The sequence below is a fragment of the Chiloscyllium plagiosum genome, chromosome 15 (assembly GCF_004010195.1).
Source record: "Chiloscyllium plagiosum isolate BGI_BamShark_2017 chromosome 15, ASM401019v2, whole genome shotgun sequence".
Classification (NCBI taxonomy): domain Eukaryota; kingdom Metazoa; phylum Chordata; class Chondrichthyes; order Orectolobiformes; family Hemiscylliidae; genus Chiloscyllium; species Chiloscyllium plagiosum.
In genome coordinates this window covers 67,302,466-67,324,928 of record NC_057724.1, presented here as the reverse complement: position 1 = coordinate 67,324,928, position 22,463 = coordinate 67,302,466, and the positions used below count along the sequence as shown (strand labels likewise).

The 22,463-nt window shown below is 42.1% G+C and overlaps 2 protein-coding genes across 11 annotated transcripts in view; one reads left to right on the top strand and one right to left on the bottom strand.

The window, feature by feature from the left end:
* Positions 1–15,032, top strand: part of cd99l2 (CD99 molecule-like 2) — a 167,862-nt gene extending 152,830 nt beyond the window's left edge. For 5 of the 6 annotated variants that reach the window (XM_043705122.1, XM_043705126.1, XM_043705120.1 and 2 more), the window contains 2 exons: positions 5,787–5,852; positions 9,516–15,032. In XM_043705122.1, coding sequence (XP_043561057.1) covers positions 5,787–5,852; positions 9,516–9,580 — 131 coding nt within the window. In that variant the 3' untranslated portion in view covers positions 9,581–15,032. Of the gene's footprint in view, positions 1–5,786; positions 5,853–7,817; positions 9,219–9,515 lie in introns of those variants that run through there. The other variant, XM_043705124.1, reaches the window with a different exon arrangement.
* Positions 15,033–15,079: 47 nt separating this feature from the next.
* The window catches only part of mtmr1b (myotubularin related protein 1b), a 94,701-nt gene continuing 87,317 nt past the window's right edge, over positions 15,080–22,463 (bottom strand). For all 5 annotated transcript variants that reach the window (XM_043705114.1, XM_043705117.1, XM_043705116.1 and 2 more), the window contains one exon: positions 15,080–18,524. In XM_043705114.1, the coding sequence (XP_043561049.1) occupies positions 18,363–18,524 (162 nt within the window). In that variant the 3' untranslated portion in view covers positions 15,080–18,362. The remainder of the gene's footprint in view (positions 18,525–22,463) is intronic.

The window sequence follows — 22,463 nt, the reverse complement described above, 5'->3', positions numbered from 1 at the left end:
GGTGGGTAGGCCACCCTGATGCCAGTTGCCCCGAGAGCCAGATGGTGTGTAGGCTGTTCTGAGCACTGTCATCCTGATAAGGGGTAATTGGGATGGGCTGTCCTAGAGGTGGTCAAAAGGTGTCAGCAGCAGAGCCAGAAGGTGTGTAGGGGTGGGCTGAGAGCCGGAAGGCTTGTGGGCTACCCTACATGCTGTCGCCCCAGAGAAGGGGACGGGCTGTCCTAGAGGTGGCCGAAAGGTGTGCTAGGATAGCCCACTGGTCGGAGGTGCAACGGGGTGGGTGAGAGCCCAATAGTAAATAGGGGAATGGTACGTAGGGGCAGACTGAGCCAGAAGGCGGGTAGCCATCCTCAGCACTGTCACTCCGGGCAGGTACTGGGGCGGGCTGCCCCAGAGGTGGTCGAAAGGTGTCAGGGTGGACTGAACTGGAAGGGGCATGGGGTGGACTGAGCCAGAAAGTGGGTAGGGGGTGGGCTGCCTTAGTGGTCGTAGGTGGGAGGGCAGAGGCTTGCTGGGTCTGTATTGTCTAATGTACAAATGTTATTGTTGACTCTTTATTTTTGTGAAACTGGGATTTGAGATTTGTCCTCATGTCCCTGTAAACTGTTTGAACTGTAGGGTTTGGGGCCTGGCTTTGCTGCTCCTCTCTTGTAAAATTGCTGTCTCTTGTATGCAGTTGTACATGTAACTTTGTTGTAAACTGTTTTTTTAATTTGTTAAAATATAAACAGGAGATTGAGGGCCCCCTCAGTTTAGGGGAATGACTCTGTGCTGGCTGGTGTTACAATCGGTATGTTACTGTTAGTTTCTGCTTTTTTTGAGGGGGAAACCTGATTCCTGAACTGGCTGAGTTATTTAGCCAATTTGTTAACTGGCATTCTTTTAGTGAGGACTGATTGTTAAACTCCTGATGCACGTAATGTGTTTCAGGGTTCACTCAGTTCTTAAGGGATTGTTGTTTCACTGGCTGGTTACAGCCTGTTACACTTTTTTGAGAAAAGAATGTTAATTTTGTGGTAGGGCTTAGCCCTTGGACTTGAGTTTCCTTTTTTTGTATGTGTCTTCACGTTTTATTGGTGTTTGGACTGAGCCCTTGTGGAAGACATCTTTTTTTACCAGAGGAGCTGTTCCTGTGGGGAGGCCTAGCCCTGGGACTGGGCCTCTGAAGATTGAACACCCGTGTGTGCTGGGAGGTGAGCACTTGCTGTATCCTAGAGTCTGGGATAAGACCTTTCCTTCAGGAGTGGACCAAACCCCTGTGAGTTAACTGCGCCTATACTATGTTCCTGTGAGTGGGCCAGGACTCCATGGAGACTGAATGCCTGTGTGCTGTGGGGTGTGCATTTGCTGCCTTCATGAGTGGACTCTGCCCTTGGTTGCAGACTCTGTTTTGAGCAATGAACTCTGCAGTTTGGAGTGGACTCTATTTCTGACGATGCACAGTGTATACTGGAGTGGACTCTTCCTGGAAATGGTTTCTATATTTTGAAGACTGTATAGATTTGGACTGTGTACAAGAAAGGACTGTTTTTGGTAATTAACTGTATTGATATTTCCTGGGTCTATCACCTGCACTGTCTTGTGTCCCTGGGTCTTGCAGGGAGGCTCATGGGTCATCCTGAAAGCTGTCACCCTGAGCTGGAGGGTGGGTAGGCCATCCTCATGCCAGTTGCCACGAAAGCCAGATGGCAGGTAGGCTGTTCTCAGGAAGGCAGTGCTCAGAAGGGGTAATCAGGACAGGCTCTCCTAGAGGTGGTTGAAAGGTGTCAGCAGCAGAGCCAGAAGGCGTGTGGGACACCCTGCACGCTCCTGTCCCAGGGAAGGGGACGGGCTGTCCTAGAGGTGGCCGGAAGGTGTGCTAGGATAGACCACTGGTCAGATGGTGCATCGGGGTGGGTGAGCCCAATGGTATGTAGGGGCAGACTGAGCCAGAGGGTGGGTAGCCATCCTCAGCACTCACCCCAGGCAGGTACTGTAGCAGGCTGCCCCAGAGGTGGTTGAAAGGTGCTGAGGGTTGTTAGTGAAGCTAGAAGGTGGGTAGGCTGTCCTGACCACTGTCACCCCAGGTGGGTACTACGGCAGGCTATCCTAGAGGTGGTTGAAAGGTTAGGGTGGACTGAACTGGAAGGGGCATGGGGTAGACTGAGCCAGAAGGTGGGTAGGGGTAGGCTGCCTTAGAGTGGTGGGAGGGATGGGGGCTTGCTGGGTCTGTATTGTATGCACTGTTTTATGTAACTGGATTCTCCTTATGTACAAATGTCATTGTCACTGTCTTGTCATACGTGGAACTGGGATTTGAGGTTTGTCCTAATTTCCCTATAAACTGGTTGAACGGTAGGGTTTGGGGCCTAGCTTTGCTGCTCCTCTCCCTTGTAAAATTGCTGTTGTATACAGCTGTCAATGTTAACTGTTTTTGTAAACTATTTTGTAATTTGGTTAATAAAATATTATAACCAGGAGATTGAGTCTCCTCAGTTTAGGGGACTGACTCTGTGCTGACTGTTAGTCAGTATGTTACTGTTAGTTTCTGCTTTTTTGAGGAGGAAACCTGATTCCTGAACTGGCTGAATTATTTAGCCAGTCTATTAACTGGCATTCCTTTTAGTGAGGACTGATTGTTAAACTCCTGATGCACATAATGTGTTTCAGGTGTAACTCAGTTCTCATTAGGGGGTTGTTGTTTCACTGGCTGGTTATAGCCTGTTATTCTTCCCTCCTTTTTGAGGGTAGATGCAGGAAGGTTGCTTCCTCTTGTACAAGAGTCTAGTACCTGAGGCAACATCTCAAAGTGTCACACATTTAGTGATGAGACACTTATTCTGAAGGTAATGAATATGTGGAATTACTTACTGCAGAGGGCTGTCAAGACTGGATCATTGTGTATTGAAGGCTGAGACAAACTGATTTTTAATCAGTAAAGGAATGGAGGGTTATGAGGAAAAGGTAGGAAGTGGAGTTGAGGATTATCAGCTTAGTCATGATCTCATGAATTATAGAATAGATTTGATGGGCAAAATGGCCTACTTCTGTTCTTGGATTTTATCATCTTTTAGATTAAGTGCTGACAGAGCAAAACAGGGGTGGCAAAGGAGACTTTGTTTGTTTGAAATCTTCCTCTCTGAGCTAATGCAGAAAGTAAATAGGAGCCCACATCAAGAGATTAGATTAGACTCCCTACAGTGTGGAAACAGGCCCTTCAGCTCCAGAGTAACCCACCCAGACCCATAGCCCTACGTTTACCCCTGACTAATGCACCTAACACTCTGGGCAATTCAGCATAGCCAATTCACCTAACCTGCAGATCTTTGTATTGGGGGTGGAAACTGGAGCACTCAGAGGAAACCCACGCAGACATGGGGAGAATGTACAAACTCCACACAAGCAGTCACTTGAGGCTGGAATTGAACCTGGGTCCCTGGTGCTGTGAGGCAAAAGGGCTAAATACTGAGCCACCCATAACATTCCACTTGAAATATTAAAATCCAATTCTCATTGAATGTCTCTGACACGTTCTGCATTTTCTATTTACATTGCTCTCCCATTCCCTCTGATAGCTATCCTTCCATTTTTAAAAAAATTGTTCTAACTGATGACTCTGTCCTGCTATTGGCTTCTACTCACCTCATTGAAATAGTTTCTCCCTCTGTACACTAGACAACCACAGAAGATCATACTGAAAGTATTTTACTAACACTTTTTTCTTAAAAATGGAACGCAGGGAGTACAGAACTGCTCCACTGCCTTACTGTTTTGTAGCTTTGATCTCCTCATTGAAATCACAGAACAGTATAAAGTGATCTCATGTTAATTTCTGCTACACTTGATGAATTTTAGTTGCTGTCTAAGTTGAGAGCTGTGTTTAGACCTTCATTGTGTAAGAAATGTAAGAAAAAATTGCTGAAGAATTTATTCTGACTGTACATAATTTGATACATCCTATTCTTTCTTGGGATGTAGGTGAACCGCATTTAACGTCGATCCCTGATTACCCATGGGCATTGAGTCAGGCACATATAGGCTAGGCATGAATTGGACATACTCTTGAAGTGTATTAATAAGCTCTTCAGTAAAACAGAATTGCTTTGACAGCTTTCTTCCTCCCCCTGGTGCCAGTGCAGATTTTATTGAATTCAAACCTCACAATGTGGCCATGCTGAAATTTGAACTAACAACTCTCTGGGTTGCTAACCCAAGTACTTTAATCATTAACCTATCATACTACTCACATTGGAGACACAAGTGGGGAAGCCATTGTGGCTGCCCAGCCAAGCAATTGTAGCCTGCTTCAGTTTCAGTCTGTCAATATTACAGAAAACAAGGGCAATAAAACCAAGGTAGTTTCAGCAATAATGACAAAAATGTCAAAGACTGTAGACTTGAGTGTCCTAGCATTTAAACCTCAATGATACTACACTAATGCTGTGTATACAGTAAAAGCAGCAGTGTTTCAGGCTTCAAATATTAGCACAGCCTGGGTCAGTGTCTGTGGCTTCTATCCAGGTTGCTTTCTGTCCTGAGCAAAGATTCAAGGCAGCAAACAGACATTGCAATTTCATCTGTGCAAAATGTAATCTTGTAAAAATATGGCTCATCTCTGGAATTCTCTGTATAATGTGCAAGAGATGGGCTCCAGATCTCAAAGATCAATGCAGATAGATTTGCTTCCATGTGTAGAATACAAAAGGGGCTGTTAATCATTAACTTCCACTTACATAAATTTGATGCAACAACATCGGTTCTGTAACAGATGTACAAACAGGCAGTGTAACCAGAAAGCTGTCCAGTCTTTAATGGTATGACTTGCAATATTTAGTGGAAACTTCTATGGAGTGAAGAATGGCTCAGGACTCTAATAAATTCACCCACTGGGGGAGGAGTATGAAAATTTACCTAGTGCTGACTTTGCATGAGGTCAGTGATAGACCACATTTACTTGGACTTTAGTAAGGCTGTTGACAAGCTTTCACATGTTAGAGTAATTAGTAAAGTTACGAATTAGTAATGGGATTCGGAAACAAATTTGGCTTTACAGTAGGGGACAGAAGGGAGTGGTGGAGGGTTATTTTTTGGACTGGAGGCCTGAGAGCAACTGGGATTGGTACTAGATCCACTTTTGTGAAAGAGACGACCAGAATTCCTACCTGAGGGAAGAGTAAAACTACAGAGTAGGCATTCCTCAGATGTGGCAGTCAATTAAACACAATGTAGGAGCAAAGTACTGCAGATACTGGAATCGGTACTGAAAACAACAAATGCTCGATCTCAGTGGATCAGGCAGCATCCATGGAGAGAAAGCATGCTAACGTCTGTTTCTACGTTGTGCTTAATCGACTGTCACATCTCTTTGAAGAAGAGGTTTTGCTCTTCCCTCAGGAAATCTGGTCATCTCTTTCACTCTGTGCATCATTATTGCTGTTCCCTCCATACTTCCTGTCAGCTCTAATGAAGAGTCATCCAGACTCGAAACATTAGCATGCCCTGTATCTCCATGGAAGCTGCCTGACCTGCTGTGATCTCCAGTATTTGTTGTTTTTGGTACAGATTCCAACATCTGCAGTAATCTGCTCCTATGTTTACAAGATATTTGGATAGGTACATGAATGGGAAAGGTTTGGAGAGATATGGGCCAAACACAGGCAGATGGAACTAGTTTAGTTTAGGAACATGGTCGGCATGACCTAGTTGGACCAAATGGTCAGTTTCCATGCTGTGAGACTCTAAAACTGTTAGTTTTATGTTTGTTGTGAATTTGAAACCTGTCATGTTCCCTCTGTTTAACGCCATAGGGAGTCTTAATCAACAATATGTAAAAGGAGAAAATGCTGAAGCTGGAGCAATGTCTGAGCCTCAAGGTGAGTATCTTTCCTTCTGCAAATATAATTTTACATAAAACATTCACATCATTCAGCCTAAAAGCCAGCATCAAATAAATGTATTTTTCTCTTGTTTACTTGCGAAGGGTGGGTATGTTCTCTCAAAGAAATTAGCTGACATTTTTTGGCTCTTTTTTGTTTCTGTTTGCACCATCCCCTACACTATCTATACATCCTCACGTTTTGTTTGTCATTTTACTGTGAAAGAATCAGTCCCTTTATTTATTGAATTTATTTGAATGTTTCTTCCTGACCCCCTCAAAGCCTCCCACCCACAGCCCAAATTAGAATCTCTCCAGCATTGGTGACTAGGCTCCTCTCCCCGTTGTCGGGCATGAATTGGAGCAGCATTCTTGGGGTCTCTGAATTATTAATGGCATGGAAGGAGGCCATTAGGCCCACATTGAGCTGACACTGGTTCTATTACCTCGTGCCAATCTTCTGCTTTTTCCCCACATCCATCTAAATAATTACACAAGACCCTTTTGAACTTGCCCCCATCACACCTCCAGGCAGGGCATTCCGTACCCTACCTCCCATGTGAAAACATTTTTCCCCTCCCATTGCTCTTGCTTCCTTTGCATACCACTTTAAATATTTGCCTTCTAATTCTTTCATGAGCAGGAGTAACATCTCTTGACCTACTGTGCAGCCATAGAGATGTACAGCACGGAAACAGACCCTTCAGTCCAACTTGTCCATGTCCGCCAGATATCCCAACCCAATCTAGCCCCACCTGCCAGCACCTGGCCCATATCCCTCCAAACCCTTCCTATTCATATACCCATCCAGATGCCTTTTAAATGTCGCAATTGTACCAGCCTGCACCGCTTCCTCTGGCAGCTCATTCCATACACGCACCATCCTCTGCATGAGAAAGTTCCCTCTTAGGTCGCTTTTATTTCTTTCACCCCTCATCCCGAACCAATGCTCTCTAGTTCTGGACTCCCCCTCCCCCAGCCCAGGGAAAAGACTTTGTCTATTTATCCTATCAATGCCCCTCATGATTTTATAAACCTTTATAAGGTCACCCATCAGCCTCCGATGCTCCAGGGAAAATAGCCCCCAGCCTGTTTCCACACTGTAGGGATCTATCTATATATTCAAGCTTTCCCTTTCACTCAAATCCTCCAACCCTGGTAACATTCTTGTAAATCTTTTCTGAATTCTTTCATGTTTCACAACATCTTTCCAATAGGAGGGAGACCAGAATTGTACACAATACTCCAACAGTGGCCTAAACAATGTCCTGTACAGCCCACTCATGATTTTGAAAACCTCTACCAGATCTCCTCTCAACCTTCTCTCCAAGGGGGAATAGTCCAACTTCTAAATCTACCCTAGCCATGTTGTGTCCAATGACCACCACCCATGTTCACAAAACATCAAGATATTGCTACTGCTGGTACTGACACACCATTGGTAATGTTCTCCTTTAATTTATATTGAAATGTCTAATGCCAGCCTTATAGTAGCTGGTAGAAAAATGACGTGTAAAAATATTTGCTCTAATACCCAAGAGCAGAATGCACCATTGCATCAGTATAGAAGGACATTGACCACGCCTCTTTATTAGCCACTTGTGAATTGGACAGTGCCCTTTCCCCATTTCACAAGGGTTCTGATGAACAGGTTGCCAGGCAAAACCCTGTCACAGGCATTTCTAATTAATTTGAGAATTTTTGAAGAGCAACGAGTTAAGATTTAGCATTTGTCAATTTAATTTTAATCAAAACGATGGGAAGCACTACACTCAGGAGAAACAGATGTAACTTTTCATAGACCATAAACCTCCATAATTCCCTGATGTTGGAACATGCTAACAATGAACTTCACTCCAATGAAATTGTATTCATGCTATTAAAGCTTCAATGTCCCACTTCATTTAACATGTAACTAGATGGATATTACAACTATTATAATAAAATTACTGACTGCTTACAGGGATCATCTGAGCACTACTCATTCAGCCTATGAAGAGTCTCTCTACATTTGTCAGAAGTTTCTCTCACTCACTGGTCACCTCCAGCTCCTGGAATCCGTTCTGCATGCCCCATCTTTTATTTTCAAGCTGATGATCATCAATCTTTTCTGCTTTGCTGTTTTCTGTCAAGTTTTGATTGGTTTGACTTTCTTGTAACATGCATCTGTAATGGTATCCCAGGGCTGTTTTGATGAAATAGCCCCTGTCTTTACTTTGTAAATGTTGCTTTGGTGACTCTCATTACTGTCTCACACACTGTCACATTCAGCCAATGAGTGAAAATCATGCTCCAGCTACTATTTAAGATGCAGTTTAATTATAAACAGGTTCAGCTTTGCTTGTGTCCCAAGCATTAATTCCTTATGTGTTGAATTCTTGCCTTTTACCTTGAAGCTAAATTACTCATTTCCTTATGGCAGTTAATTTGTTCAGCCAGCAGAATTTATTTTAGATCTTCCCTACAATTGAAATCCTAATTCAGCTCCAGTTGTCTTCAATAAATTGAGTTGGGGGTAGGGTTGTTGAGTTCTTGAAAGGTCTTTTGAATGTGCAGTTGAGGTTTAGAAGATTGTCACAGGAGTGAGGCTTTGGTATAAAACATTATGGGATTTCCTCAGGATCACTGGGTGCTAAGAGACAAAATGTTTCCCACAACTAGTAGATATAGGTAAGCCCTGGGTGACTGGTAGGGTATCAATATGACATATGGCCTGTCTGTATACTGCTATTTTACTGAGACTCCCCACAATTAAGTTGAAGTTGACCTTGCCAACACTGTTGATCAGACCTTTAAAATAAGTAGGGACAATACTTGATGAAGCAGCAGCAGTTTGACAAAATATTTTTAAATAATACTTGGAGAATCAGTGAAATCTCGAGGTGAATGAAGGACTGGCATAAGAGAAATTTATTGGCAGAAGGAAACTGGGTTCTCTACTTGGCTTTATTCTACTAATGCAAAACAAAGCTGGGGAAGAGATTCCCTCACTTCAAGGGAGGTGAGGTGATTCGGAATAAATAAGCAGCATTGTACAGTTATAAACTGAGACTGGGAAACACTAGGCTGACTAGTCAGTGGAGGAACCTGAATGACACAAGATAAGGTTCCAGATAGCAATCTCTGACCTTAGTGAGCCTTTCCAATATCGCCTGATCCAATCATGCTGTGGCCCAACATAAACAATCAGCAGCAATTCCTACGTTCAGCTCAAGGAGTGAAGAAAGTGGCAGAGGCTTTGGTGCTAATCCAGACTATTATCTGTTCCAGACAAAAGCAGAAATTGCTGAAAAAACTCAACAGGTTTGGCAGCATTTGTGGACAGAAAGCAGAGTTAACATTTCGAGTCCAATGACCCTTCTTTAGAACTGTCTCTGAAACGTTAACTTCTGCTTTCCCTCCACAGATGCTGCCAGACCTGCTGAGTCCCTCCAGCAATTTCTGTTCTTGTTTCTGATTTCCAGCGCCTCAGTTTGTTATTTATAACGTCTGCCACCAGATTTGGCTTGAATGTGCCAGAGGTTCTCGGAAGAGAAGCCTGTGGACTTTGCTTCTATCTCTGGATTCTTGGGTGACCTTGGTAAAAGTACTGTTTCAAGTAATCTCTGTCTGTTTTCTTCCTGACACCTACCACGGCGGTTTTCCTGAAATCTTCCTGCAGCTGAACGGAGCCTCCTTCAGACACAGTCAGAGAAGCCCCCTGCAGACAACATCAATCAGGTCTAGATTGGGGCACTGGACATTACAGCCTTTGCCTTGACGCCAACTTCAGCTTAAACTGGCTTTTATTTTATTTCAGACAAAAGTTATTTAATGGAGGATGATTCTTTTGAACCTTGGACTCATCCTTTAAGTGTGTGTTCAACTCAGTATGGTGCAATGGTTAGAGTAGGTCAGCTCATTGGCTCAATAGTAGCTTAGATCCTGCCAGCAAGAAATGAACAAAGTTAAAGTATTTGAGTAATTCACTGGAAATTACTACTTGGACTAAGCATGTAGTTCAGAGATTCTTTTCATGGTGCTTTTATAAAAAATGAAATTTAATATTTGAAGCAGTTGACTAGGGGGTGCATGCAGGTAGATCTGTTAGTACTATTCTGTCAAACAGCTTGTTCTGTCTATACCAAAGATTGTTGCAGAATGAAGAATGCGATATGTTTGGTTCAGACAGCAGTATGTCCTTGCCCATTTCCATCATTTAGAAGTGCAGCATGTAATTAAATAACGACAACTAAACAAAACCATGCTTTTCTCCTTTAATTAATGTAGTGCTGATTGGAGAAAGCAGCAAGAACATAATTTGAATATCCCAACATTGTGTTTGTATCTCTGGAAGACTTAATACAGTACAGGTCGTTCTGTTATAACGCTCATTTTGTTAACACACAAATTCACTGTAACGCGATAGACAAATTGGAGACTGTTTCTAAAGCACAAACTTTTAAAGCGTGTACTGGTTATAGTGCGATTCTGGCCCCATCAATTTAAATAGTGCTTCTATTTTCTGACAACATTTTCTTACAACATGGGATTGCACAAGAACAGAACTACTGCATTAAAGCAGAACTGACTATATTCCTACTTTAATGTGCAAATCTTGTCAAATATTTAGATCAGTTTATCCTGTCCAGTGGTAACAAAACTTTACAAACTGGATTGTGGGAGTTGATGGAAGATTGGCTGGAGAATCTGAAAATTACATTTGTTGTGTTGGATACAGGGTTGTGTTGCCTGATGCTATCTACTTGCCTACCAGTTAACAATCAGTAGTCTCTGCCAGCAATACTGCTTCAAATTTTACACAGTCAGGATACTTTTTGGAGAGGCTAGTGCATCAATGCAGGTGTCTTGTTTACGTTTTGTTTTAAGATTGCAATCTGTATCTAATTCCACAAAAGTCCGTGTTACTGGTTAGACACCTTGCCTTGATCAGAGCCTGTGGCTGACTTTCACTCGTTAAGGCCATAAACCCCACACACAACAAAACCGTTTAATGTGTCCTCTGGCATCTCATCTGTGTTACTTGTGCTTTGTTGAACGCAGAAAATTCTTTATTAAAAATTTATTTCTGGTGCACACACTTGAAGTCTCACACTTCTTGTTGTGATAGTTTAGCATATCTTTAAATTCCTTTTCATCAATACCATTTATTACTGTCAACAAAAGAAACAGCCCAATACTGGCCCATGGTTAGAAATGTACAAGTTGTCCCCAAATATACTTTGACCTTAGCAGTTACAATGACCTGATATCTCAACATAGACCAGCCTTGCTCCAAAGCCTAAGGCTACCCATCAGCAGCACAAAAGAGACTAGCTCAGTTAAATAGTAAGAGTTCTGAAAGAATCATGAGACTCAAATGTTAACTTTGTTTTTGCACCCACAGCTGCTACCAGCATTACTTGAGTTTCTCCAACATTCTCAGTTTGTTTCAATTTCCAGAGCCTGGCGTTTTTTGCATTTTTTCAGTATGTTTGATGGCTAGCATCATAAAAATAGTGATATTACTTGTAAAAGCTAACTTTTGTTTCTAAATCCGTTAGCATTGAAAAAGGCCCTTCTGTACAAATAGACAGTGAAAGCAGGTGCCTTCTCTATAAAATCTTAGTTTCCCACTAATAAAGAATGAAAATCAATCTTGCAGCTGTTGCATGGACGACATCTGTTTCAGATACTCACTCCAATTGGAACAAAGGGATGGCTGAGAGCTTGCCTAATGCACTGACTGCTCTGCTTGATGCTGGCTGTGGGCAAGCTTTTACAGGAATGGTGTTGGTGTATCATCTGTAAATGTTCACCGTCTTATTTGCAGCATTGTGCCTTGCTGTCACTAGCACACCCAGCAAAAAGTGAGAAAGTAACTTAGTCTGGGCTGAATACCAAGTGTGCAAATTCCTCAAGATCCGACATCACCGACATTTTCAGCATCACTGGCCATCTGGTTGCCATATTTAAACAGTGCCTGGAAAATACTGTGTGCAGTCTTTGCTCTTTGTTAGTGTGATGTTGAGCTTGGCCATTTTAAATAAAGCAGCAGCTGTTTTCAATTTGAAAATAGCAGCATCTTGAAAGGACAATATTTCAGGCAATTCTGGAAAAATGACTTTTAGTCTCCCACCCATCCCTGTCATGTCCTGAGCCTTACTCACTGGGAATACATCCAGCAATGCAGCCAAATTGTTAATTGCCAAATGTAAGTTGGCATCTAAAACCTTGAGAGATATGTAACAGATGCCAATTGCCCAGTTTCTGGCTGATCGTTGTGGGAAGATAACCGAAGGGTCTGTTTCCGTGCTCTGACTCTATAATTAATCAGTCAATGTTGCATTTATGTAGCTTCACACCCTCACGCAGTGCTCAGGTCTATTGCTCCATTTTCCAATCTCCCTCTCCCTTCCTGGGTAATGTCCAGTTCCTCACTCTGACAGCAATTACTCACTCAAATGTTTATCTGTAACAGTGAGCGAAAGGAGACTTGTCCTTCAGGAGTCTAAAAATTTGCAGTTAAGCCCAATACAGCATGGAAATTGTCAGGGACGAGAACAGATTAACCCTAACCCTGTACCTCACCCAGCGTGAGACCAATTGCAGTAACAGTACTGTCACAAATGGCTGTGTAGAAATTACAACAGGGCGTTGGGGGGTAGGGTTTGATGCAAATTCAGCAGGTTCGCTAAAACCTCTGAGTATAAAAGACCATGGACCGCCTGCTTTGATTTTCAGCCAAACTAAAAGGTCCAGGGAATGCCAACAAATTTTTTATTCTTCAAAACCGGAACTGTAACCAAACGAATTAACTTTTAACTGATTGATTTAAGGTCAACTGAAAAGGACACTAGTATCTCCCATTGCGAAGCCACTTCTCAGATAGTGCTCTGAAAGCTTCAAGATCCAATTCTCCATTGACCACCTTCACTGTGGTCAGGAACTGTCATGGCTGAGGTCTGACCCCTGGGGGAATGTACACAGAAACAGGAATATTTCACAGAACTGATCTGATCTTGAGTTGATCACTTAACTCAGGCCAGGATAACAACATTTAAAAGGCATCTGGATGGGTTTATGAACAGCAAGTTTCCCCTGCATGACACTGACTTTCATCACTCCCCTATTGACTGCCATGCCTTGAACTGTCTGAATCTTAAACCATGGTTTCCCTCCCTAAACCTCTCCACCTCCATCCTCTTGGATGGATATGAGCCAAATGCTGGCAAATGGGACTAGACTAATTTAGGATGTCTGGTCAGCATGGATGAGTTGAACCGAATGTCTATTTCCGTGCTGTGTTACTCTGTGACTCTATGTGATTGATCGTGTTTCTGAATGTGTGTGTCCATGTGTCAACAGGGATAGTTCTGTATGTGAAACTTTGGTGGGCTGACTATAGTTAATCCTAAAATGTAATAAACCATTGAGAGAAAACTTGCATTTATATATACACACAAACAAACCTTATATATTTGTTATGCATGTTAAAGACAAGTTTTTAGTTTTAGTTTGCTGACAAGCAATTCAGATGTTCTGCGTGGGAAAGATGCTGCACCATATGCGTGACATGACATGGGCATAATTGGGAATCCATTCACACAGGGTCAGCTTTCCAGTGGATGCCCCACTCCTGTGTCTTCCACCATCCTCAAACATCAGCAAGACCTTGGTTACAACTGCTCTAGGACATCTACCACCAAGCCATTGCAAAAACATACTTTTGTGGATTTGTCAGTTCTGTCCATTTTTTAGTTTGGGTGTAATCTGAGATTGTAGGATATTTGGGTGTAATTTGACATCAGGCCAATAAGCCCAAATTCAGTGCAACTTTTAAGACATGCCCAAGGAAGACACACCAGGCCCATCACCAAAATGACAGTCCTTCAAGACATTTTACCTCCTTCGCATGTGCATTTCTCTAGGTTCCCCTGCATGATACTGATTTTCATCACTCCCCTATTGACTGCCATGCCTTGAACTGTCTGGATCTTAAATTGTGGTTTCCCTCCCTAAACCTTTCCACCTCCATCCTCTTTTAGGACACTCCTTGAAACTGGCTTTTTGCCATGTTGGTTATCTTTTGGTTATGCAGCTTGGTACTAAAATTCATTATACACTCTGTGAGGTGTCTTGCATAAAGGAAACCAATAGAAGCAAGCTGATATTGAGTACAGCATGCACGATTTGAATACACAGGAATCCCTAAGAAATGTACAATGCAACTCTCAATGATGACTATGGCAACACATTTCAGAAGTGAAGGGGTGGTGGGGGGGAGGTGTGTGTGTGTTTGTGCCCCAGGTCACGGCCGTTGACCATGGGGGGGAAAATGGGACATTATGGGAGCTGGATCGTAAGTACATACACATGTAAAGTCGTGCTGCTTGTCCATGTTTGATGTGAACCTTTACCACGGATTTTTCTTTATGTGGCTTTTACGTATCAAAAGAAAACAATGAAATGCCCATGTTTACATACCTTGGTGTTTCCTTTTAGATGTTGACTTGTTTAGGCTGTAGTTTCTAGTCGTGCCACAATTGTTACTTATACAAGAATGACAAATAATCCTCCAATCGGAAATACATCGGCAGCGATGCAAAGCTAAACCTATTGGACATCCAATGGTTGATGTGGAATGTTTATGCAGTGTCAGCTCATAAATGAAACTATAATTGAACCCTTAGAATTCATGCATTATTTTCACGTATAAAATTGGGTAAGTTTTAGTGAAATTGGTCAAGAGCAAAGATTGGCGAGAGAGAAAATGATGTGTTCTGATACACAAAGGTGCGATTTTCCAAAAACGTAATAAGACGCAACATTGGACAAAGCGAACGCAAGATTTTTGAATGGATAATCAACTGTTAATCGAGTAACCAAGAGTAAAAACAAAACACTGCATAAATAGTCCCAAAGCTTTTGTGTGATTGCTTTTTATTGTGGAAGCTATTGTAATAAATGAAATTATAGATCAGTGTTAACAAACCAGTTCCAGATTTGATCTTTCTAATAGATGATGACATTTTGGCTGGAATATAGCTATCTCATGTAATTCTAGATGAGCTGTGACTTAGATTTTGATGCTCAACATGATTTACTATCACAGTCAATTAAACTTTATACCTCAGTGACTCAACAATAGAACTGTAACCAAATTGAAAGCACGGAATAAACTTGTATATTAACTCAGCTTCCACTTGGTCTTCATTACAAAGTAGCAGAGAGATCCACAAAACATTTGCAGACAAATAAGTTTCTTTATTGCAACAGTACTTCTTTAAATATACAGGATTTCTACATTTTCACCACTCTTTCACAGAATCAGAAGTGTTGTCTCTGAGCAAAAATAACTACGTTAAGCTGTGCCTACGTAAAAAAAACACAATTTTTTGTCTAAGATCTATTTTGTTCCACCATTGAAAATGGAAGTAGAATTGGGAATTGTTTTCTCCTAAGTTGAAAAGGCAGATTTTCATCTGATGAGCTCAATATATTTTGAGGAAAATCCTGCTATTTCCTTGAAATCTGCCTGTTATAATTAAAACCTCAACCATCAAAAAAAAGCTTAATTACCAATTATATTGCCTGACAAAGTCCTTGTTCAGGGTTCAGGTTTTGTTGTGACTTTGTAATTGCTCCATTCTTGGGTTACTGTGGTAGTAAATGCACTGGAGTGCATAGGAATGCTAAGAACTGTCACCACCATCTTAATCTATAGAATCAAAGCCAAAGTATTCTTTTAATTCAGATGACAGTTTTTCCAAAAACGTTTCATTCAAATATAGTGAATTTAATTTTTGGCACAATTTAGCAGCCTTTTATTTAACAAGGTGAACCAATAATCAATCACTCTGCCATTTTGTTGTATTTAAATATTTCTGTCATCTCATCCACACCATTCCATCAATCACATCCCCTCTCTTGTGGGAGCAATCTCTGTCTGGGCACCTTTATTGTTCAGCTCTCCATTCAGTGTTTCCCACTAACCCCTTACCTCCACCATCAAACCTTGACAGCCTGCACACATGCCCTGTGGTCCTCTGAGGGCACTGCATGTGCTAGACACCACCCACCAAATAAACCAGCTATCAGTCCAGTCCCTTAAGCTGACAAAACTAGTCTTGACAAATTTTAAAAATTTAAATAAAGATGGGGCTTTTTTTTTTCAGCAATATGATTAATTTTGTTCCTATGTTAAGGGTGTGATATCACTTCTGAAGATACAAGTTAAACTGTTCACTACGGAGTGCCAATGTGTCGCTGTGTTCAGATAATAATTATTAACACTTGCCTTTATATAGCGTCTTTCATATCTTTGCAATGTCTCAAAGCACTTTACAGCCAATAAAATAAATTGGAAGAATTGTCACTGTCACAGCATAGTCAACTAAAGAGCCAGTATGCATATAGCAAGCTCCTACACACAACAACGGATCTGTTTGAGTGATGCACACTCAGCAATTAACATTGGCCAGGACATTGGGGCAAACGCTCTTGCTCTTCAGAAAGTGCTATTGAATATTTTACATCAACCTGAGAGCGCAGATAGGGCCTTATAGTCTATACTAAAGTGCAATGCATTAGGCAAACACCTTCTACATACATGCCGAATATTCACCAAAGTAAAATGCAATATGCTTTTGCTTGTAAATTAATATAGGACATGCTGTAGTTTAAAGAATTGTTTATCTACTTCAGACATTTGTACATCGGTAGCAATATTGGCAGTGGGACTGTTACAGTTCTTTGACAGAAAACACAGGCAGAAGGTGAAAAGCCGTACCACTACAGAAAGGTCAAAATTAACACTTGGAATTGCTACAGAACATGAGGAGGCTTTACCATTCCAGACGATAGTCACTTATAGTATTTGCTAATCTGAGGGCAATCCAGATAAGGGCCACTACCAAGTTATGTTCAGCATTAGGTTTCTAGGTTCAGCTAAAACTTAAAACGATCAGTTTTAAACACTTAAAGCATGTGCTCAGCACACTCCCACCAAAACTCCAAAGTAAGGATTGAAATTCAGCTTTAGCCTATCCAAAGCCAAACCTAGGAAATTCATCCCAAACACATTAACTCTCCAAAGACATGGCCAGAAGATGAACTCTCTGATCCTTTCAGGTAACACTAGTAAAGGCCATTTGATTGGAAAGCGATAGACAACTTCGGGTCAATGGTTAAAACACACAATGCCTCAGTTTGAAAAATGTCTTTATGTACTGGAAAAAACACACAAATCCTGTCAGAAAAATCATGAAAATTATGTGAGTAATGATTGAGTCCTGCATTTTTGTAAAAATAGAAGGGCTGCATCTGTGAAATACTGTTTCATTTGATGAATGATTGGAAAATGTAAAAAGCATAATACGGTACTTTTAATCTGATGCTCAAATTCTACAACAAAGGTACAAGGGACACTTTCCTCTTTTGTACAAATGAAAGGCCTTACTGGTTTCAAGAAATTTTCAGTTTCTCATCTTATGATCTCTGCAAAGCTTGTTTTGTGAAATTTCTGTTCTCTTCACTCTTGGAAATAAATTGAGTTGTCTGGTTATGTTACAGCACTCCTGGCACTAACAGGCTGGATTGTTTGATGTCAGAATTCCCCTTCAGCATGGAAACATGTATGACCCCTTTCCCTGACACAGAAAATGCCCCCACACTTGAAAGGCAGATGAAGTTGGGAGGAAAAATTTCACTAACTATGTTATGTTCCGGGTTCAATGACATTTCAGCTTTGTGCGTCTCATGGATGAGAATATCGCTGCCAAGTTCGTTAAACACAAAATCCTCAAATCTAAGAATACACTTTTTCCCAAGATTTCAGAAATCCACAAGGGAAGCTTCTGGAAGGTGGTGACATTTATTTGCAATGATGAATTTAATGATGGGGATACAGCCATTTACAGGCACTATATAAAAATATACAGATTCTATAAAGGAGAAGAAGTTAAAATAGAAATAGTGAAGTTGCCTACAAAAGATAAAACCCAAACTGTTTTCTTTGGATTGTGATAGGATATCCACCTACCAACCCCAAGTCACATGTTCGAGTCGATTATAGCCAATAAAGTGTTTTTCATTGTGGGAGGGGCAGGAGTGAAAGTTGGGTCATTTGCTCAACAGCAGACTACAATGAAAACTTGGCACTCCGGTTCTTTGCCTGGGCTGATCCATCAGATACTGTCTGCCTTCTCCCCCAAACCCTCTGCCCTCCCTCCTCCCCAGCTCTTTCTGGCTAATTCATGGATTGGCACCAAAGTTTAGGCCAGTTTTACAGTGGCACTCACATTTACCCTTCTGCCAAAAGGTCTCAGCATCAGAACAAAGCAACCGCGCAACAAAGATATCCCCGCACAGGTTTACAAAACCCTAAAGTACGCTGCGATAAAATTGCACACCTGCGCACATGTACACACAGAATCATCTGTATTTACAGCTTTCATATACATGCTGCAGTCATAACCTCAGTGACTCAGTCATCAAGGAAACATGGTAGGGAGAACGGTTGACAAATTCACACTGTTGTCTGTACGGGTGACACTGAATGGGTGGGTGACGCTCTTTCAGAGGAAGATGACACTGCCATGTTGCTGACCTCACGCTGAAGCTCCTCAACCTTCTTCTGCAGCTCGGCCCGGATGCCAAGAAGCTCTTTGTAACTCTGGTGGATTGGTACCTGTCACAGAAAAGCACAAGGAGACAGTCACCCAAGCCAATTCCAACACGCTCTGTGAAAAGCTCTGCAAAAGCTCACGAGCCGTGCTGGCTCAGTGTTCTGAAACAGCGATGGGCCCTGTATTTTTAAAACGGAGCACAAGTTGCTAATAACAGCCGAGAGGCAAATAGCAGGTGGAGGCTTTCCCAAAGTGGGAAGCGTGGTTGTGGTTATTTGTGGCGATCAGAGAAACAATTCTGAACAACTGAGTGGAAGCATTTGGAAAAATCTGCTTCGAGGATTAACTGGTGAAGCCTGGATGCATCATTTTAAATTGGCAATTTTCCAACAGCTACAGTTCACTGAGGAAAATGGGGTTCGAAACTGAAATGATGATTAAAAACAGATGCACCAATCAACCATGGAAACTAAATGATTTCAGTTCAAATGCACCAATGGAACAATATTACAATGTTCCTTATTTGCAGGATGCAGTGATGCTGATGACCACAGCACAGGCCACAATATTTCCTTGAAAGACTAGTGCACGAAATCTAAAAATCTACTGCGAGAAACGTGTCCTGACAAACTCTGTCAAAAGCACCATAATTCCTGTTATTACAGAGGAGTAAGCCATTCCGATTAGTCTCTATTCTCTCCTCACAGCCCTGCAACTTTCTCTCCTGCAAATATATATCCAGTTACACATAACTGATGATGCTGGAAATCAGAAGCAAAAAGAGAAATTCCCGGAAAATAACAGCAGGTCTGGCAGTGTCTGTGGAAAGAAAGCAGAGTTAACGTTTCAGGTCCAGTTGACCCTTCGGAATGGTGGCTGGTGCTCTGAAGAAGGCTCACCAAACCCGAACCTTAACTCTGCTTTCTCTCCACAGATCCTGCCTGACCCGCTACGTTTTTCCTGCAATTTCCAATTTTGTATACCCAGTTCCCTTTCAAATTGTACAAATCAATCTGCTGCCAACACCACATTTTCAGACAACTCCAGATAAATAACAACTCGAGTGTAGTGGAAATGCACCTTAATTTAGCCAGCTCAAAACACTAACTCCCTCCAACCCTGTTGTTCAAGACCAGTATTTTTGTGAAGTTGTTACCGTCAAATAAAATTGAAAATTATTAAACTCACTACAATTGGACCTTGTATGTTCATGGTTCTGATTAACATTTGCCTGATCTTCAGCTACTAACGTAGAGGAGGTATATTGACACACAGTTTCTTTTTGTACTTGCATTGTGGACTCACTTGCTAGTCCAGTATATATTGACCGTCGCTAACTTCCCTCGAGAGGATGGTGACGGGCTACCTTCTTGTACTGCCAAAGTCAGTGGGGACACACTGGTGTGTAAGAAACATACTCCAGAGGAATACAGCCCTGTGACACTGAAGGAACAGCAGTATGGTTTCAAGTCAGGATGGTGTGAGCCTTGGAGGGGAATGTGCAGTGAGTGATGAGACCATTCTGAACTTCTTCCTTCTTGAAAGGCTAGCCAATCACCATGCACCAATATATAAACAAACCTGGTCAGTTCTGGAGAAACCTCATGAAAATCGCATCATTCATCCTACATTGTAGGGAAGATGGTGGAGAGCACCCTTCACTGTAGCTGCTTCCTGAGCGTCTCTTGACAGACACAAGACACAAACATTCAATTCTCTGACTATCCCAGAACCCATCACGTTCGGTTGTACTGTGTTGCCTAGCATTCGGATCAATTACAAAACCACCATCGCTTATTGGAAAGGAATGGAATTTAGTAACTGGTTTTAGAACATATTACCCAAAACTATAATCCGGGTGGATCAGATAGGAGGAATTTTTTATGGGAAGTGCCAATTAGTTAAAAACTTGCGGAACTTGAGGTACAAATTCAGGCCAGCACATGACCTGGAAGTTGCCAAGTTTTCCATTTTAATTTCCACCAAATTTCTGCTCCATTGCGACACCTGCAGCAATTTCTCGCGGAGTTACGCAGGATAGATGGTGGTGGTGAGGATGGGGCGGGTGGGAGATAGAGACAGATAGAGACATGCAGCCTGAAGGTGACACTTGCTTAACTCCACACGTCACTCAGCAATTCTGGGTTACAGCAAGTGGCTGGACAGTGAGTCAATCATTCCTGGAGAGGTCAATTTGTTACCCTATCATTAACTGTGCTGCCCAGTACATAAATAAGATGATGCTGGAGAAACGTCACAGGTCTGGCAGCATCTGTGGAGAAAGGAATGGAGTTTACATATCAAGTCCACTAAGATTTCTTCAGAGTTCCCTTGCCATGTGAATGAAACCACAGCACCACTTGTCAGCAAAGGTGGTCCCTGTCCCTTTCGCTATTCCAATGGCCTCCTGGGGTGCACAGAGATTATAGAGGCTAGAAATTCTGAACCCAGATGTGTGACTCCAGACCAGATTTCCAAAGAAAAGACGAAAATGGACTTGAAAGTTTAACTTTTTTCCTCTCCATGGATGGCTGCCAGAGCTTCGTCAGCATTTGGTGTTGTTATTGCAGCTCTCCGGTCTCCACTTTTATGTTATTGCTTCGTAGGTTAGTTCATCAATGCAGCTCTGAGCAGACAGGCTTCCAGCTTGTACCCCCCCTCCCCTCCTACACCTCCCTAAGCAACAGAAGTTGGCATCTTTGCAATTCTGAAACCCTTCTACTCTCACTGCCCCTGCACAGACACCTACCTTCTTCCCCAATATGATAATCACTCTAATCCCCCAGGACACGGAACAAAGTCAGGACCAGATCAATGTAAAATGATCTACTCACCTACATATGAATGCCATAAGAGTTTAGTGATGATACTGTAGGAAAATCTGGGTGGAACAATTTTGAATCTTGGCGAGTGAGATCTGTCATCCAGGTCCTTCATAAGGTCTCAATGTGTAATATATCAATGTAAGCTGCTACTAGTTGCAAAAATGCAATAAAGAATATCTGGTTTGATGGCAGCCTCTTCTAGTTAGACCAGGAAGTGGTTTCTCTCTCACACACCAGACCAGCTGGGCCCTGCAGATCCCTACACTTCGAGAGGATAGTGGCAGCAAACTCACTCCATGGTTCGACTGCAGATACAAGACATTGCATTTCAATTTGGCTGCCTCTTATAACACTTTTATCTCCATATAATTCTGATAAATTCCACTCGAAATCTCTCCTCTATCATGGATTTTTTTAAAAAAAAGCTAAGTCTCAGATAAACTTCCTCTAACATCGCAAATTTTACAACACAAGAAGCCTTGCTTTTCCTGGGCAAGTGGTATCATCGCTAAACTATTAATCTAGAGACTCAGATAATGTGCTGGAGACAATAGGTGCAGGAGTAGGCCATTCTGCCCTTCGAGCCTGCACCACCATTCAATATGATCATGGCTGATCATCCTTAATCAGTATCCTGTTCCTGCCTTATTTCCAAAACCCTTGATTCCACTATCCTTGAGAGCTCTATCCAACTCTTTCTTAAATGAATCCAGAGACTGGGCCTCCACTGCCCTCTGGGGCAGAGCATTCCACACAGCCATCACTCTCTGGGTGAAGAAGTTTCTCCTCATCTCTGTCCTAAATTGTCTACCCCGTATTTTTAAGCTGTGTCCTCTGGTTCGGCACTCACCCATCAGCGGAAACATGTTTCCTGCCTCTAGAATGTCCAATCCTTTAATAATCTTATATGTCTCAATTAGATCCCCTCTCAGTATTCTATACAAGTCCAGTCGCTCCAATCTTTCAGCGTAAGGTAGTGCCACCAATCCAGGAATTGACCTTGTGAACCTACGCTGCACTCCCTCAATAGCCAGAATGTCTTTCCTCAAATTTGGAGACCAGAACTGCACACAATACTCCAGGTATGGTCTCACCAGGACCCTGTACAGCTGCAGAAGAACCTCTTTGCTTCTATACTCAATCCCTCTTGTTATGAAGCTGAAAATGTGTTGCTGG